The following is a 15,029-nucleotide window of genomic DNA, read 5'->3' as shown; positions in this document are numbered from 1 at the left end:
TACGGATTTGTTTCAAATTTAGTGTATCCCTGTCGCTTCTGGCGCACCTTATCGTTCTGGAGTTATCCCCCTTATTTGAAAAACATGTTAACGCAATAGAGGCTACAATTTTGAACTGATTTTGTTTTTCAAATGTGGTGGGAAGCACTAGGACCTTTCGATTTTCAGTACTACGCAAACTCTGTTCGAGAGTTACCCTCTTTGTCCGTATTTCTTTCAAATATGTGACGATGAGAGGACGAACCCTATCGATATTCAGCATCCTGTGACCTTCTGTTCTTTAATATACCCCCTTCCCCACCCGCTCCCTGAAAGCTTTGGGGTCATGAACTTTATTGATATTCAATGGTTAGCCATCTTCCGTTCAGGAGTTATACTCTCCATTCTTTGAAAACCTTATTTTTCAGCAATATAAGGTTTTCTGTCTCAGAGATATAACAAGCACGTGAACACGATAGAGATTAGATTTCTTGATGAATGCTAGATCCTTATTCAATTTATTAAACAACCAAGTTTTCCTTTCGAATAATCTGCTGTTGAGGCATAGATGCTGCGTGGGCGTATCTCCACACTTTGCGTGGCTATCGTTCAAATTTCTTTTGAATCATTAGTGTCATAAGCAGAGGAACCCTATTTATTTTCGGCCGAACAATGAACCATATTGATTTGCAGCGCTCCCTGGCTTTTCGTTATGGCGTTATTCCTATTTTCCGGTAAACCTTGTGAACGGGTTAGAGCCCAGAGTTTTTCAAGATTTTTGATTTAAAATCTGCTCCGAAGCATTTGTGCCACAAGACAATAAACGCTGTGTCTAGCTTTCTTCTAAAACAAAATATGGTCTGAAAACCCTGCAAAAAATGACAAAGCTAACGTGGTAGGGTTTTGAATTTCATATTTGGTGTGATGTATTTTGGCCATAAGACGATGAACCCTATCGATTTTAATCATATTTCAAATTTAGTGTAAATCATGGGTACCCTATCGATTTTCCGTTTAATCTTTCACTAGTTAGCAGTTTTCCTTTGTAACAAATGTTAGAGTATTTTTTTTTATATCAAATTTGGTGCGAAGTATTGGGCCAATGGTTGTTTCACAACGTGGAGACACTATCTAGGTCCATTTAAGGTTTCATATTAACTCGGGATCTCGAGAAAATTTACACAGGATGTCAATATCTCGAGAACATTAACTCGAATTCTCGAGAAAATTTACACAGGATGTCAATATCTCAGGAAAATTATCAGGGGATTTCGAGAACATTAAATTGAGATCTCGAGAAAATTACCAGGTGATCACGGGATTTCGAGAAAGTATCACAGGATCGCGAGACCTTCTACAAAATTTTGCATGACCCCAATACGCTTCCGTAGTTTTTTTGTAAAACCAATTTTACGGAAAAATTCGAATTTTTTTTTTTTTCTGACAGAAATTTTTTTTCGTCAAAAAGATTTTAGAGAAAAAAAAAATCGGATTTTTTTTTTTTTGGGGGGGGGGGGGGTTGGGGGGGGTGGGGGGACTATTTGACCTTGACCTTCCTTCATCGGCGCTCACTTGGTCCAAAACCGCACACAGAGGACCAGACTCCGGGTTACTTATTTAGGGTGTTTTCCGGTATTTAGGGTGTTTTCCGGTATTTAGTGTTTTTCCGGTGTTTTCCGGTATTCAGTATAAAATGGTGTTTTCCGGTTGTTTTCCGGTTGTTTTCCGGTGTTTTCCGGTATATAGTATTGTCGACATTATCCGTAATAGCTTAATTGCTAACTTTCATTACCTATCTAAAATTTATAGATATGAGAATACAACCGGGAAACAATATGGCTCTAACAATAAGTTTATTTTTAGCCTAAGTAATGCTGATATTAAGTAGCAGCCCATCATATAATACCACTTTATGTCAAGCTATGGGCATTACTCTTCATTACTTATTGTAAAGTATGTTATTTTTTGGATGAACGTGTGTTCAGACAAACGTTAATATATAAGTAAAGTTAATAAAATCACAACCCTCTTAAAGACCCGTATGTCAAATACAATGTCTAAGTAGGAATCCTAGTGGAAAAACAATTTTGACCAATCGTTTACTGAACTACTTGCATTCGAACCACTTGTTTAGGATTTATCTGAATAAACACAACCATGAACCATTAATAATTTAGATAACATTTCAGGCACAAAGACCATCAATGGACAGTTTTAGCTCTTGGATAATGTAATAATGTATTTTTAATCAAGCAAATGTTTGCGCAATTAACTGGTTTTCCCAGATCATGTTTATTGTATTCCTCGATCAAATATTAATTTCTACCTATAATACTAATTGGAAAGCTGTTTGTTGAAACATAAAATATAAAAGCATCCGATTATGACGGGTCCCGCTTATCGTAATAGTAGAGTAGCCCTAAAGCATCCAGTATTTTCAAGCCCAACTTTTCATCGACCCTAGCGGTAAGTTGTTCTTTGTCTAAAATTGGGTTGAAATGTGTTAAAGCTGCATTGTGTACGATTTAGATAGGGAGCTGGTCCTTATAGTTATAATAGTTCAAATATAGATAATGAACAATCAAATTGCATCATTCTGACCGAAGTAATGAGTGTTGGAAACTGTTGCTTAGATTGTTTATTATCGTTTAAGTCTAGCTGGAGTTGATCTAGAGAGTTGATTCTGTTTTAATATATGTCTAAATAATAGCTTACTTAACATTTGAAGCCAATATAAAGACCTACATTAGACATATTTAGCTTTTACATAAAGCATCGGTAATATTGATATAAACGATGAATAGCTTATATTGAGTAGCAAAACATTAATTTCTAGCTCTGTACATCTCTAAATAAATGTATAGGTGGTTTACTTTGCTGGTGTGGAGGGCAATTTCTATAATTGTCGGGATATGTGACATTGTTGACGTAATACATGACGGATCATCTTACAGATTATACTAGTAAAGCATTCATTTCTAGCATTGTGCCCACCCCCCGCCACTTGTTTGCTCTGGGGTGGAGAGGGAGGGAGGGAGCAAATGATTGTATTGGATCCTTTCCAATTTTATTTCATTTGAAATACATAAACTATGCTCCCCCCCCCCCCCCAGTGGCACCGTATGATATGATCATTTTATCAAATAAGCAAACGGTGTAATTTATTCAATCAATTGATTTATTTAATCAATTAAGATATCAATTATTAATTTCCCTTTGAAATGCTTATTTAAAACCTTTCTGCATGCCGCATTTTATTGCTGGCTCCACTTGTAAAAGCAGATCTGTCCTGGCCTGTATTACAGTCTAGTCAAGATGAACCGCTCAACGACGCTTACAGTAAGTCTTACTTTACATGTGTAGACAGTTCTCACGTTTTGCAGACAGACGTGAATGACAGACTCTTTCCTGCACCAACGAACAGGATTGAAGACCCTGAAGTATCAGTTCCGGTTATCCATATCTTGGATATTTTGTATTTTAATGTTTTGTTCGGAGGGTGCGGGGTCTTTCTTGCTAACAAATCTTAATTATTTAACTTTCCAAATATGTATCGGCGATTCTCCTGCATATTTTGAAGTTATATCGAAAGCTACCCCGCCTACCTGCATGCTTAACGCACGTCGAGGATAATGTAGATTTAGTGTAAGCAGGTTGTTGAGAAATCTTTTTGTAAAATCAGCGTATAAAATACAAATTGGGAATGGAATCTGGCTTGCTTTAAAATCTCGAAAACCTGACAAATAACAGGGCCGCGTTTGACGTTATATAAGCCAATTCTTGTAGGCCATTACATGCTCGAGAAGTCCAAAACATAATCTTTAAGATTTTAAGTAGATGTATTTAAATTATCCATATTTTTTATTGCCAAGTTTTGCTGTTTAAAGGGGCATTATGGGAGATTTGTTGATCAAAATGAATAACGTAAATATAACATGCTCAGAATTTCAGTCAAACTGCTTCATTCTGAATCCAGATATTAGCTTTTAAATTTTAGGCTAGCCCCGATCATCATTACTAATGTCAGTACGATAATAAAAAAAAACAAAAAAAAAACAGCAAAGTCTCGATTATCCATTTTTACGTTTAATTATATTATTTTTCAAAAAATCTATTTCAATCCGCTAAATATCGCGGGCTAGCGATGACATCGGGAGTTGATTGTGGTCTGAATAAGTTAAATAATGTCTAATTAATCATTTAGATGACAATTCAGGCCTTAAGAAATACCTGCAATAGGCAGATTTAGCTTTTGCATATTGTATGTTTCAATCATCACATAATGTATTTATCCTTATTCATGTTTTTGTTTACTGCAGATGTTTATTCATCTTTGTTTTCTTGGTTACATCGCTATAAATGCAGCCCAGATACAGTATAGATACTTTAGTGACGATTTGTTACAACTAAAACGTTGTCCTGAGTGTACACCTAGAAAAGAGATTAAACCTACAATGGAAACACCACTGTGTGTTAAGTGCATGTGTGATTTAGATTGTATTCACTATGGCGATTGTTGTATTGATGTAATGATAAATCTCGGATTGCATTTACAAGAACCAAGATCTCACCAATTCAGCTGCATTTAACCGCAACTAGAAGCGCTTATGTCAATCTTACAAAATATGGATTCTTTCATGAATAGTACGGGAAATACCATTTCACTAGAAACGTTGACGTTCAAATTAAAAAATATGAATTCTTTCATGGATGGATATTACATGAAAACGCAGTTTATGGAAGATAACGGTACAATAAATAACTGTAGTAGACTCCCACTACCAGTCACTTGTAATATTACAGGTAACACGTACATCAACATGGAGTGTGCTTTTTTAAATAAGGAAGTTGGTTGTGTACATTGGAACCTACAACAAGAATGTGATACAAGTAATCCAATTCAGAAGTGTGAAACTTATCTTATTCCACCCGACTTTGCTGAACTGAGATATTGCGATGCTAGAAGAGGCCAGCCAATTATTTCGCAATGTCTATCCTATATGAGGGATTTTGATGAAGCGTGTGCTAAATATTTTTATCCTGTTTATGGCGAGGATAATAAGTTATATCGCAATATATTTTGTTATTTATGTAATGATAAACTGTTTAGTGCAGTTTCTCCTCCCAATGTGCCAACAATTGAAATTCTAACCCGTTCCATACCACCCTTTGCAAAATGTGATAATAAAAACGCTTGGATGGATTTTCGTGTGGTAAGTATATGATTTGTATGAGTTAAGATCACGGTTAGTTTCGTTTTATTCATTCTAATATACCCTTCATTTAATGGTTCAGGTATGTTAATGCATCTGTCTTTGTCCGACCCTTAATGTAAATCGATCGTTTTTTTTCGGGTAGAAATCGTGGAACAAGCTTTATTGTGTAGTTTTTTATGTTTGATGCCAAAAAAAATAATGTAGGTCTTCATAGTATGAGATACCATTCTTTGAAAGGTAGACATTTTGATTTAATATTCCAACTTATATTTTGTTTTCAACTAATTTATAATGTTATCTACATATCACCTGGGATTTGGCACTGTATTAGTATTGACAGAGGTGCTGACTATATTCAGATTTTTTCCCATCACTTCATAAAGATATTTTGGTGGGAATATGGGACGATGTCATATATATCGTAAACAAAAAAGTACTTGTACTTTATTTACTTTAATATATATATATATATATATGTATACAGAAAAAAAAATAAATAAAAACGTCAATACCATTAAATGGATCAAAGCAAGTTTTTGTGAACAGTATGTTGACATATTAGTGATTACTAGTAATTCTTCGCAATTCCAAGAGATTACGAGAAGGTTTAGAGTCTGTACACAGTCTATACATCAGAATCTGGTGTGCTCACCGCGAGTGTCAATAACAGCAGCGCAGCGTCTGCACATGGAGTGGACCAGACGATTGATGAAAGCCATTGGCACCTGAAACCACACTTTCAGAAAATCCTGGCGCAATTCATCGGCTGTGCTGTGTTTGGTCTCAGTACGACGTTATTAAGTCTCCCCTACCCCCTCCGAAGATGTTCAAGGGCTGGCCAGTGCATAACACCGTTCTGCTTTAGAAAGTCCCGAATAACTCTGACGGTGTGGGCACGGGAGTTGTCATGCTGAAAAACGTTGTTTCGATGACGTTTGAATTGTGGTATGACGTCGGGTCTGAAAGCTTGATCGATGTAGTACACTGCTGTGATACCGTCTCCTCTCTCTGGACCAAAATTTTGGAACACCACAGGACTCACTCTCTGGTTCAAAATGATTCCACCCCAACCCACTATGCTTAGACCTCCCCATGAGTCTCATTCCATGACACATTGGTCAGAATAACGCTGGCCACGTCGACGCCATATTCTGGTCCTGCCATCTGCAGTTGATACGTAATATCAAATCTCATCTGTGAACAGAACAGTTCTCCATGCCTGTGTCACCAGTTCTGGTGTTGCTGGGCAAACTGTAGACGTTCACGTCGATGGCGAAAGGCGAGGATGCCTGTGTGAAGGGATACTGCACGTGCTGTCGCACAACATGGCGGTCTTGGCGCCTTGAGGTAACCCTTGCCCTAGCAGTTCGGGGGCGACCATCCGTGGTGTTGGTGCGCCTGAAGCCTGTAGATAGTGCGGACATTGGCAACGGCTTGGCCAGTGTGGCCAGCATCGAGTCTTCCAAGCGCCTGGTACGTTTGAGCTGTCGTGAGTCGCGGCATGCTGGTGACGTTGGAGTGTGAATGATTCAACCAGGTATGGGGGTGCATTTTATAGGGCTGGTTCCGGTGAACAGCACGTGCAGATGAGTTACATGAAAATCTAAGAGAACACATTACCATCTCAGAAGTCAGGTTGCGTTCTTGAGAACTTTTCCTGGGTTCAATTCTGTGTTTGGGAAGGAGCCTTATTGCTCGGGTAAAGTTGGAGATGTGGTCACAAATATATAATAAAAACATTTGGCAAGTTCTATGCAATGCGTCTACCAACCTGACGTTTCTTTTGCTGCTTAGTATATATGTAGTAGTCGTGTTTTGTGTAAATATATTATTATGTTTTCGGGGCACAGAAATTGACACGCTTTTCATGCTCCTGCCACGACCACAGCAGCGCTTACTACGCTCATGGCCAAGCTCTGGCTACGTGCACCATCCTCCCATCGTCAGACCGAGATACGTTCTCACCACACTCCCGTGACGTGCATACCAATCGTAGGCCGTTAACTCGCCACGTCTATAGAGACTGCACCAAACTCACTCCTTCCCCATTCACTTTCAAAGCAGAGAACAGTCAAACGTCAAGCAATCAAGAACATTTTTTAGTTTCATTGATGTTTTCTCTTTGGGTGCTAGACTGGAGCAAACATGTGGCTATGAGCTTCGTTCCAGTCTGGCGGAAACGTAGTTTAAGGTGGAGGAGACGTGGCTGAAATACTTCCTAAGAAGCCATCGTGGCATAGATTATGTTATCAACTGATTCCAAGCTGGTGATGGCAGTGATGTCATAAATAACAGGTCACGTCGTCGTTTAAGTGGTGATATAGTTTGTTTTTCCAACGCAACAGCATTCCTCTTTCCACACAGCATTCCTCCTTCCACACGCAGTTTTGGGTCAGCTGATTATATAATCTATGCTACAAAGGTTTTTTTATAGCAAGTATTACTATTTCATTTGCAATTTTATTTCTTTATATACGGCTTTATATTTAATATCATACATTTCTCTTCTACTTTTTTAAAAGTTGTAAGTCTCACATTTTCAACCATCCTTAATTGTTTATCTGAAGTCTGAAAGTCTCGATGGCGCCACCAAGTTTTAAAATCAGTCCAACTACTAAAACGCGACCGGCCAAGTAAATGTGCTATTTTCGTGGAAAATCGATATTAGCCCAGTAGTCAATTCAGATGGATAATATACCTATGGGATAAACACGGCACTGGTTTCCAGGAACCTGCTACAGGCTTCTACATAGCAGAATTGGATTCAGAAACCTTTTCAGTAATGTGTTTACAAAACGCCATGTCACAAAAGGCAGCCATATTAGAAATATCCTAAATATATCAACATGTGATCATTTTACATAGATATATAAACGGCAGATATGGAATCTGTGCCCCGAAAACATATAGTGACACAAAACACGACTACTAAATCAATATGCGCACATCGTCCCATTTTCCCGCCAAATATGCAAAACAGGTGAACATGCCAGTTCTAACTGGCAGAAATGGAATCTGTGTTCCTGAAACGTATATAGTTTGACACTAAAGACGGCTACTTAAAATCAATATCGGCACCTCGTCCCATCTTCCAGCCAAAAATGGCCGCCATTCTGGAATTTGCAAAATATAGGTCAACACGTGATCATTTTACACAAATGTAACCAGTAGAATGGAATCTGTACCACTGAAAACATATATATTGACACCAAACACTACTACTTAATCAAAATCAGCACATCGTCTGATTTTCCCGCCAAAAATTGGACGCCATCTTGCAAATATCACCATGAAGTGATGGAAAAAAAATCAGAAATATAGTCACGACCCCTGCCAAAAATACTACATTGCTAAATCATAGTTGGTATGTCGATAACATTATAAAAAAAGGTGAAAATAAAAAAATGAGTTGGGAAATTATCGCAAAATGGCTACCCTGAAATAATGGCCTCCCATACTGTGAAGACCTACTCAGAAAAAATGTCAACTTTGGTTTTTTTGTTATCAAACCCTTCAAAAAAAGCTTATTCCGCGATGTCTCTCCGAAAAGCAAACAGAAGCGAATTATGTAACAAACCGAATCGGACTATCACGTCTTTAATAGCATTTATTTTTGTAATAACATGATTACAAATGGGACCTACGTTGGCTAAGTGGGTTAGACACTGGCTCGCTAGCCAGGAGGTCGCGTGTTCGATCGGGATTTTCAAACGTTGTTTCCTCTTGTCAGTGGTGCAGAACAAAGGGATTGACAAAGCACAGCAGTTTGGATGCGACGAAAACCGAGGTCCCGTATACACATTGGCGTGCACGTAAAATATCCCTTGGCAGTTGCAATTCGATATTAGAGTAGACCATAGTGCCTCTGCCCGGGCACAATATCCCTCATAGCACACTGTATGGCCGTCTTAATTAGCCCAGTGGAGGCAGAACAGTAGGACGATAAACCCCATTTCATTTCATGACTACATATGCGTTTTTTTAAAATAATATTGTAATCAAGATACAGACCCCTTTAATTATCGAGAATCCCAACACTGGCGTATGGGCATTTGCTTAACGTTATAACTATTAGAAAATAATATCTGTAAAAATGTATCTAGTTGTTAGTTTGTAGTCTCTCTAAAATAACAATTAGTCCAACAATTGTTTAAATCCGTTCAGTATCCACAAAGATAAATGATAAATTGAAAATTTGTCAACATTCAGAAACTCTTGATGGGCTTTTAATAATAATAAAAATATCCGACTGAATCCAAGTAATGAAGTAATGTAACGTTTTGTAGGGTGCACCATAATATATTTCATATACAGAGAACGGCTAAACCTGCTAACTGAAGCTATTAGACAAAAAATAGTTTCAAATATAATCTCCGTTCGGAACTGTAATATTTGATCTGTCTGCAGCTTATGGAAGCCATACTGGCTCAGCGTTAAATCGATGGATCACTAAACATGAAGCTGAGAAAGTTCCCTGGAATATTCCTTGGCGTCTGGCAAGGATCAACGTCTAGTATTTCGGGTGGTACGAAACAAACATGTCCCGTAAAATAACCCTTGATAATTGGAGAATTCAATTGCTGTCTGGGCAGATTTTCCCTCGTGTGCATAGTTTGAATTAGGTTATGATATAAGACTCAATTAACGTTGAAGTAACATATGTTGAAAAAAACCATACTTACACTTCTGTCTATTTGTAATTTCAGAATAAATGTCGACAAATTAGATGTTCCACCAACAAGAGATTAGATGATGACTTCTGTGAATATGATAATAAAACCGCCTTCGGTAATTCCTACCATTTGCTAATGAAACTAGATTTGTGGACAAATGACAGAATCCCATTCCTAAAGCAATTTCTTCTGCACACCATGACCAAGGCGTCTTTTGACATCATGACTTCGATGTATCATATGTCATATTCGAATCCGATTGAGGTACAGAGTAATACGTTCGTGTATATAAATATTTGGTTTACAGTCAATAGCAACATGTCGTTGGAGGATTATGAAACCTATATTTTGGGGTATCATTATATCACATCAGTTGGAAATAACTGGTATGGATTTCCTTTCAAGTCTAAAGCTAATCATTCAATATTAAAACTTTCCGAGTACGAATTCGGAAACTTCGTCCCGAATTTATCAACTAGTCTGTGCTGTGCAGTAAACAATAGCGCCGTTTGGTACAAAGAAGACTATGAGTCCATAACACACCAGTTAAGGTGTTCTTACATTGAATTTGATGCTAATGAATATGTATTACGTAATATGACTGCTCGCATAGACCATCTAAATCTAACTTTAATCAGGGGAGAATTTTCCATCTACGGAGACCAACTCAGGGTTTGTTTTGAGTTGGTCCTTAATAACACTGGTTTTGTTGATAGCAACGAAGTCGATGGTATCAAGTCTTACGTTAGTATAATTTGCATAACATTATCATTAATAGCTTTAATGCTAACTTTCATAACCTATCTAAAATTCAGAGATATGAGAACACAGCCGGGAAAAAATAATATGGCTCTAACAATAACCTTATTTGTAGCTCAGGTGATGCTGATGGTTAGCGGCACTCCAGCAACTAATACAATTTTATGCCAAGTTATGGGCATTACTCTTCATTACTTATGGTTAAGTATGTTATTTTGGATGAACGTGTGTTCATATCACATGTTTAAAGTTTTTGTATTACACACTTTAACCAGGATGGAGAATTCAAATGGCATCAGACAAACGTTAATATATCTTACTTACGCCAATGGAACACCCATCCTTATTATTGTAGCTAATATTGTTACCAATTACGTATTATCCGATGGCGCTATTATTGGTTATGGTGGGAATATATGTTATTTATCTACTCCTCGATTGGTCCTGTATTGTTTTGTTCTACCTTTAAGTCTTGTTATTTTAACGAATATTATATTCTTCTTGTGGACGATTTGTATTATCCATCGTGTAAAACAAAGTGGTAAACAAACCGGGGATAGAAATAACATCTTCGTTTACCTTAAGCTGTCCGTAGTAACAGGATGCTTTTGGTTATTCGCCATCTTATCAAATGTCGACAGTCCTGTTATGACTTATATATCTATTATTCTGAACTCGTCTCAAGGAATTTTCTTATTTTGGTCATTTGTCTTGAATAAAACCGTGTTAAACAAATGTAGAAATTCTACACACGGTACAACAAGCTCGTCTCAGCGTTCTAATGATGACTCAATTACCAGAGAAACTGCATTAAGCTCGTGATGCATTCCAGAGCATAGACTCATTAAAAGTGCAACATCATTAAGATTCGTAGGTTAGGCGTAAAACCAAAACACATACCAGGGCATACTTGCCCAATATCGAAATTGTGGCAATTGACTAATGGCTTTGGCAACATCACAGTTCTGGACGAAAAAAAAATATTTCAAAAAATGAATAATGTTTCAGATTTCATAAGCGTTCAAAACAATCCCAACAGCCAAGACAGAGGTTATTCCTTTCTAAAGGACTAGCACAGTTCATTTCTTATTACTCCATTTTTGCTAAATTCGTTCATTAGTTTTTATTGCTTTTTATTTGGTCTCCTGTTTAGGAATATTTGTGTTTCTACTTTTTATTTATGCTTGGTTTGATCGATATTATTATTGTTGCACTGTAAGTAAGTGAGTCTAAGAAAGTTGTAGAATCTTGGAACGGTACCCTGCATTATAGTATCACATCTTTTAAATAATAATGATTTAAATTTACACCTTTTTTCAATTATTCATATTATCACCTACTTTTGTCGTCCTCTGGTCCATCTGTAGTGTACAATTGGTTGTAATCTTTAAACGGAATTTTAAAACTAAAATATAGTGATTTGTTCATTGGCACATAAAGAAGAACCATATCGAAATTTACCTGTTCCATTCGACGATTAGGGCCATTAGAAGATCGCTACCCATATTCGAACTTTTTAGCCATGAATTTCCTATGGACTTCGGCGTATTAAATTTGCTAGACAGGATTTGTTGTCATTGTATTTTATGAGTTCGATGTTACTCGTGGTGGTATTCACATTTTTCTTACTGTCGATGTACATCTACACAGCGGTATACAATGGCATACCCAGCTGGGTGGTTCCTTGTGATGTTTTAACACTTCTTATTTTTGGCATGTACATATTTTAGGTATTTTTGTTTAATATTTGTTTATGTATTAAAGAAAAAAAAATGTTTTCTGTAAACTAAACACGCTATTTTCAATTCGTGAAATTGCATTATCAAATTATAGGATATATCGGTTTTGCGAATTTACTATCCCACACACCGTGCCCACAGCGATCTCTTATCTTCCCTACACTGACATCAATTCCCGCAGTGGGTATGCAAACATCGGCTAACTTTTCGCTTTGATTTATAAGCGAGCATTTGGACTCGGTTTAGGTTGACTTATATGATGATTATATCTAGATGTCTCGACAATTTTAAAGTGTTAGCATGGGCAACTATACAGCCCATATAAGATTATATGACATAATCAAGGGTTTGTTGAAATTCCATTGGATTTCTCTTACCCCTACCACGTCTGCTAGATCAGCCTGTGAACACCTTTTTCACAAGCAAATAATGATAGCGTTTCCCTATTTACTGTTATTAACTAGGTTTCCCCATTAGACTGAAAATGTTCTGTAAGAATGGACTTTCCGTGGGTACTGGGAACCTGGCCACGGGACACAATGGCGAGCTTTGCGTGAGTCACGGTTTGGAGTATTTGCATCCCCTTGAGTTTTTGTGTTCAATCGCAAATGGCAAGCGGCTTCAATGCGGTTTTCAACATAATCACAATAATCATAATAATAATGATTTAAATCGACTCTAGTATGTTCCACACAGTCCAATATGGCACTGGCCCCCCCCCCCCTCACACACACACACACACACACACACACATATAAATATTTTTTTTGTTTGCTTGGGGTTTTTTGGTGGGGTGGGGAGGGGGGTGCGCTTTTGTTTGTAATGTTTTAATGTGCTGGTTTGCTTGAATCGCTTTGTTTGTGTCATTTCTCGGGGTTGCTTTGATAATGTTGTTTTTATGGCGATTAATATGCTTAACGTACGCCGACTGACTACGTTTTAATACTTAACGACGTAACATTACAGAATGTTTAAATTGTTAAATGGATATGACTACAAAAGATTCTGATAAAAACTACAGTTTTAATTATTAGAATATTGTCGCTTATCTTGCTTGCCTTTTTGCAAAACATATCATTTAGTAATATCCATAATATTTATGTTGTAAGTGCTTTTTGTGAATAAATTTTGTTAACGTCCACAAACTGTCTTGTTTGATCATACTTAGATAGCCTGGCAAGGAAAAGCGTATAGTCGTTCAGGTGGGACGAAAAACCGCGGTCCCGTATACACTTTGTTGTGCACTTAAAGTTACAATTTCATATTTTTAAGTTATATTTTTAAAATGTATTAAAATAAAGCCCTAAAATAGATTGTATCTATAAACAGTCCTACCTTGTTAAAGGATAATCCTATTAATCCTATAATTCACTATTGCCAGTTGAGAAATTGGCAAAAATATCATTTTCAACTTCAAATTCAAAAGTTTGAAGATAGCTATTCCATGGTGGAGAATAGAAAACAAGGGAGGTAATCGGGAGGTAATTGTGTTATTATTTCCGGTGTAAATGAGTTTTAAGTGTGAGAATGACACCTATGATCGGTGAGTTGACAACCTATTGAGCAAAAGACATAGAAATAATTATATTTTGACTTTCTTAGAAAATATGAAATTGTAACTTTAATAGATCCCTTGCAGTTGGAATCCGATATAAGAATAGGACAATTTCACTCATCGCACACGGTATGGCCCAGTCCAAGCAGAACAGTAGGACGTTATTTATTATTCTTACAGCTCTAACTCAATATTATTAGAAGCAAGAATTATTGGTTCATTCCAATCAATATTTATGTTCTTATCTTGCCGTGAACATATGGGGTTGTTGTACTAAGTTTTTAACGCCCGCTTCAACCGAAGGTGATATCGCAGACAAGATGTCTTATTTCATTTTTTATTATTTTAGCGCACGCGTAGGGTTCTTTCCTGTGGAAATGCATCCCTATCTCCAAACCACATACGCTGACCCCAGGGATCGAAAGCACAACCGCAAGCCAGAGGTGAACTGCCAGTTAAAGAGGTCGAAGCGTGACACTCTAGGCCACTAGGCCATCCCAAACCCCCTAACATATTATGGGGTCTTGATATCCAATATTTAATGAAGACGATAATTGTTTCAAATATTACTCTATTGTTTTTGTGTTTTGATACACGGGATCAGATAGATAGTTGCACGATAGAGTTACACTTTTCATTAACCATTCAGTTAACTGATCAAAAGGTATAAATATATCGGTAACAGAGAAGCGAAAGTAACAATTTTTTTCGGACAATATTTATAAACAATTACATATTTGAAATTAGCAGTTAGCATGGCGCTAGAGACACGGAACTTTATCTGTTTAATCATTTATCTGTTTAATTTTTTACAATCGGTCCAGAACTTTTTATTTTATTGCTGGTTTTATATACCCACATGTAAGCAGGGAAAGATGATAATTTGACTATTTGACTGACTGACTTTGGGGCAGACTCAAATTGTACACACATGTGCTAGATATGCACATTTGTTAAAATCAAGCACAAATATATAGTTTTTAACTTTTATTTAGAAAAAATTTAAAGGATTGGGAAATATGGCTTATTTGACTAGTTATGAAATATCAAATAAAAGATGCAACTTAATCTAAAATTACACGAGTCGTAAACAAACAAAAACCTGTTA

At 36.9% G+C, this 15,029-nt stretch overlaps 1 protein-coding gene across 1 annotated transcript; it reads left to right on the top strand.

Moving 5' to 3' along the window:
* The first annotated feature begins 4,303 nt into the window (after positions 1–4,303).
* Positions 4,304–13,449, top strand: LOC126823498 (uncharacterized). The gene is made up of 2 exons (XM_050552382.2): positions 4,304–5,192; positions 9,902–13,449. The coding sequence occupies exons 1-2, from the start codon at positions 4,587–4,589 to the stop codon at positions 11,447–11,449; spliced, it is 2,154 nt and encodes a 717-aa protein (XP_050408339.1). The 5' UTR covers positions 4,304–4,586; the 3' UTR covers positions 11,450–13,449.
* Positions 13,450–15,029: the final 1,580 nt, after the last annotated feature.

The sequence above is a fragment of the Patella vulgata genome, chromosome 6 (assembly GCF_932274485.2).
Source record: "Patella vulgata chromosome 6, xgPatVulg1.2, whole genome shotgun sequence".
In the NCBI taxonomy this organism is placed as follows: domain Eukaryota; kingdom Metazoa; phylum Mollusca; class Gastropoda; family Patellidae; genus Patella; species Patella vulgata.
Note: the sequence above shows the minus strand (reverse complement) of the source record. Positions and strands in the feature narration are given on the sequence as shown.